The 5,000-nt window shown below is 33.6% G+C and overlaps 1 protein-coding gene across 1 annotated transcript in view; it reads left to right on the plus strand.

Moving 5' to 3' along the window:
* Positions 1–5,000, plus strand: part of gli2b (GLI family zinc finger 2b) — a 145,894-nt gene that overhangs the window by 32,256 nt on the left and 108,638 nt on the right. The window contains exon 2 of the mRNA XM_079843722.1: positions 2,838–2,942. Coding sequence (XP_079699848.1) covers positions 2,849–2,942 — 94 coding nt within the window. The 5' untranslated portion in view covers positions 2,838–2,848. The remainder of the gene's footprint in view (positions 1–2,837; positions 2,943–5,000) is intronic.

The raw sequence follows: 5,000 nt of genomic DNA on the forward strand, positions 1-5,000 counted from the left end.
TGTGTGTGTGTGTGTGTGTGTGAGTGAGTGAGTGAGTGAGTGTGTGTGTGTGTGTGTGTGTGTGAGTGTGTGTGTGTGTGTGTGTGTGTGTGTGTGTGTGTGTGCGTGCGTGCGTGCGTGCGTGCGTGCGTGCGTGCGTGCGTGCGTGAGTGTGTGTGAGTGTGTGTGTGTGTGTGTGTGTGTGTGTGTGTGTGTGTGTGTGTGTGTGTGTGTGTGTGTGTGTGTGTGTGTGTGTGTGTGTGTGTGAGTGTATTTATAATGCTGGTTTACCAAAAACAGGGTTAATAAATAAAACCTAGCTTAATTTTTTTACATTTTTCTGCTCACCAAGGCTGCATTTACAAAAAATACAGTAAAACTGAAATATTATTACAATGTAAATCAGCTGTTTTCTATATGAATATATAGTAAAGTGTAATTTATTCCTGTGATCAAAGCTGAATGTATCATCATTACTCCAGTCTTCAGTGTCACATGATCCTTCACAAATCATTCTAATATGCTGAGTAGAATATAAAATGACTCATAATGTGATGTAAGATTTTGGCCATACCATCATTTGAAACGTTCTGCCAACATTTGTAATATTTTGAGCCAAGTTTCTCCAACAGGGCCGATTGAAGCCCGATGCTGTTATTTCAGCGCAGGATAAATGTAAAGGTGAATGTAGGGTCACATCAATGGCTTCTGGGATTTATGGAGCGCTTTTGTCCTCCTGACTGATTTTGGCCGTCGACGGCTGCGATACGCCCTGATATGTGGGCCTGGAAAATGTGTAGCCTGGAAAAATATGAGGGAATGATGACGTCAGCTGAAAATAAACGTCGGGATGTTTTTAAGTCGGACCAGCAACATGAATCAGGGAAGAAAGCAGAGTCATTTCTGACTTCTGGAGTGTTTGAGAGCTGAGGCGGAGGAGCGGTGTGTGAGACAGGGGGCATCAGTGTTGGCGAAGGAGAGCGGAAGCAGATGCCATCCAGGCTCACGAGTGTGTTCCTCCTTTAATCGGCTTACCTTGCCTTAAAAAAACAGAGAAAAGAGACGGTTGAGTGACTAAACAAATCTGCTTCTGCTCACTCAAGCCATTTCAATAAAGTGCCGAGATTCCTGTTTTATAATCAGGCTTTCCCATAAACGTGTTGCTCGTACTTAAAGGAGATGTGTAATGATTATCATGCTCTCACTGTTCAAGAGTTGATTCTCATGCTAAACATGGACAAAAGGTATGACGGAGTATTTCTGTGCCAAATACACACTTTTTAGACACAAAATCACACACACACGCATTAAAAAAGTGTGTTTCTGGTGTGAGGGAAAGATCACCTTGTTCAGCTTCACAAATAACCCAGCGTTAAGGGAACAGTGGATGCGGTTTGTGTTTCCGTTCTGCAAGTGTGTGTGTGTTTGTTTCCCGGTCATGAGTGGAAACCACAGGCGGGAGTGAAACTGCATCAAATGTGTGTGTTTTGTTGGCAATCGGCGCGCAAGTGCATATAATGTGAACAACACCAACGTATAGAGAATATAGAGTTATCCAGGGATAATGCCATGATGTGTGTGTGTGTGTGTGTGTGTGTGTGTGTGTGTGTGTGTGTGTGTGTGTGTGTGTGTGTGTGTGTGTGTGTGTGTGTGTGTGTGTGTGTGTGTGTGTGTGTGTGTGTGTGTGTGTGTGTGTGTGTGTGTGTGTGTGTGTGTGTGTGTGTGTGTGTGTGTGTGTGTGTGTGTGTGTGTGTGTGTGTGTGTGTGTGTGTGTGTGTGAAGCCTCTGTGTCTGTTCCTCAGTTCATCTGGTTAACCTAAAATATAACAATAACACGTTAGAGTCAAGAATGTCATTTTTAATATATGTTTTTATATATGTTAATATTATCTCCTATTATTTGATATTTTATTTCATTTTTAATATTTTCTTATTTTACTTTATAGCTGTTTTTTACATTTTTAAATTCTATTTAATTTTTAGGATTTAATTTAATTTTGTTCTTTTATTTGCGTGTTTTATATATATTAATAGTATTTATAATTTTATTTTTTATAATAAATTATTTCATATTTAATTTTTTTATTTTTTATTATTAAATTTATGTTGCTTTATTTCATTTTTATATTTTATTTAGTTCTTTAAGGTTTCATTTTATTTTATTTTTTAGATTTTCATATTTTATTTTTTATTTTATTTGCGTGTTTTTATTTATATTAATATTATTTCTTATTATTATGTATTTTATTTATTATATAGTTTTAAATTTATGTTGTTTTCTTTAATTTTATATATTTTATTTAATTTTTAATATGTTCTTTTTTACTTTATAGTTCATTTTATTTGTTGTACATTTTTATATTCTATAAATTTTTTTATATTTTATTTTATTTGCATGTTTATATATATTAATATTATTATTTGATATTTTATTTTTAGATATTTTTAAATGTGCTGTTTTCTTTAATTTGTATATATTTGTTTTAATTAAAAAAAATATTTTAATATTTTCTTATTCTACTTTATATTTAATTAAAAAAATTACAGTTTTGATGTTATTTAATTTTTTATATTTTCATTTAATTTTCTATATTTTATTTCCTTTCTCATATAGATTTTATTTTTTTATATTTATTTTTATTTGTATATTTTACTTATTTTTTTAATTTTTATATTTTATTTCCTTTTTTTACATTTTGACTTTATTTTATATTTTATTACATTTTGTACATTTTCATATTTAATATGTTTTATTAGATTTTTATATTACATTTTTTTTAATGATTTATTTTGCTTGTTATTTGTTTGCGTGGCCATATTAATAATCTTAATGCATATTTGCTCTCTCCGTCTCTCAGAATACTTCAGAATGGAGGAGAAGAAGGACTGCAAGACGTCCGCTCTGGATGGAAGCGGCTTCAGCGAGCTGCCCAAAAAACCTTCCCCATCATCCCTGGCCAGAGGTACGAACCCGTCCTGACCTTTCACCACGACCTTCCAAGGCTTCTGTTAGCTCTCAAATCTCATTCACACATGCACATATTCATATTTTGCTCCTTTTGTTTTTGAATATCCGTGACACACATGAGGTTTGATGATGTTTTGCAGCAGAAGCGAGTCTTTCTGGGGTTATTTATCACACCAGCCGAGAGTTTAAAGACTCCAGTAGAGCTGAGGAGAAGAATATGCCCATGAAATATACATTTCAGAGGTAAAATGTGGTGCGCTCGTCCCTGATAAGCCGGGCCAAAAGCCCCCAAGAGTCAGAGGTGAGCCTCCGTCGGGCCTGATATGAATCCTGAAACCAGCGGCCTTCATTAACACCAGGTGACCGGCGCCTGCACGATTCTTACACGGGTCGTCCTGCGCAATCACGGCCCATTGGACGCGCGCGCCATCTATTCTACAGGGCTTTTTAGTGCTGTGTTTGCTCTGAGATTAATCAAAAGTTACACACACACACACACACACGCACGGATGGACGGGTAGAACGAGGGCGAGCATGTTTAAAACATGTCTTTAGGAGAGCGATAAAAGCGGTGAATAATGAGGCCGGAAGACCTTGTTCTTACCTCCAGAGTATAAGTGTTATGAATTAGTTAAAATGGCTGCCGCGGACGACACGCTCCTTCAGAGAGCGGCAAAGCTGCCACCTTTGAAATGGTAATACCTCTTGTGATTTTTCGGTGGGGGTTTTTTCCCGGATTGATGAAGGAATTTGGTGGCCTGCCATTGTAAAGAAAAGAAAAATCCATGATTTGTTGAAGAAAGGAACGGAAAAATAGGCCACACAGTGGCAACAGGACAGTTGAATGGCATAATTTATAGAGTGTGATTTTCACTGTTGCATGATTAATATGATTCCGCTTTAACGGCGGGAGAAATTATGGCGGGGATTGAAGTGAGATGTGTGAAGCTCCAACTTTGTTTGATTGAACTCGGAAGTGCCATTGAGATTTGATTGCTCTTTGGCTGCATTTGCTTTTGGTCGACTATAACCATCTTCTTTTGAAAGTGACCCATATCTGCATTTACTCTTGAGTCTTTACACTTGGCGAAACAAACCCAAGGTAGACGCACTGAGCTTGCTTTCCGCACCATCTTTAGAAAGGTCAGCAAAACATTGTGTTGAGCTTTCGTCCTCCATTGAGTCATGTGATCGCGGTCGGTGTCCACCTGAGGTCATTCATACGACAGATCAGATCTGTCCGCTTTTATTTCATTTTATGTGTGTGTTTTTAAATGTATTAATATTATTTATATTATAATGGTATTTTATTAATACACTCTAAAAAATGCTGGGTTAAAAATAACCCAAGTTGGGTTGAAAATGGACTAACCCAGCAATTGGGTTGTTTAACCCAGAAATTGGGATGTTTTAAGCAAACAATCGCTGGGTGAAAACAACCCAATTGCTGGGTTAGTACATTTTCAACCCAACTTGGGTTATTTTTAACCCAGCAATTTTTTATAGTGTATGTATTTTTAAATGTGTGGTTTTTTTTCATTTTATATATCATTTTTTTATATATATTTTACTTTATATTTCATTTTATTTTATTTTTTACATTATATTTTTTATTAAAAAAATATTTTCTTATCTTATATTTGTGTTTTTATACATATAAGTATTATTTCTTATTATTTTATGTTTTATTTCTTATATATTTTTAAATGCATATTGTTTTATTTCATTTTTATATACATTTGTTTTATTTTTATTAATTTTTTTAATGACATTTTTAATATTTTCTCATTTTGCATTTGTCTCAATTTTTTTTACATTTTATATATTTTTTATAAAAAAATAGATTTTCATATTTTATTTTTTTTATTTTATTTTATTTATGTGTTTTTATATATATATATATATATATATATATATATATATATAATTATTATTATTTATTTATTTATTTATTTTTATTTTTTTCTTATTATTTTATATTTTATTTCTTATATATTTTTAAATGTATGTTTTTTTGTCTACATTTTTTTTTTCTATTTCATTTCTTAGATTT

The sequence above is a fragment of the Gobio gobio genome (assembly GCF_949357685.1).
Source record: "Gobio gobio genome assembly, chromosome: 19".
In the NCBI taxonomy this organism is placed as follows: Eukaryota; Metazoa; Chordata; class Actinopteri; order Cypriniformes; family Gobionidae; genus Gobio; species Gobio gobio.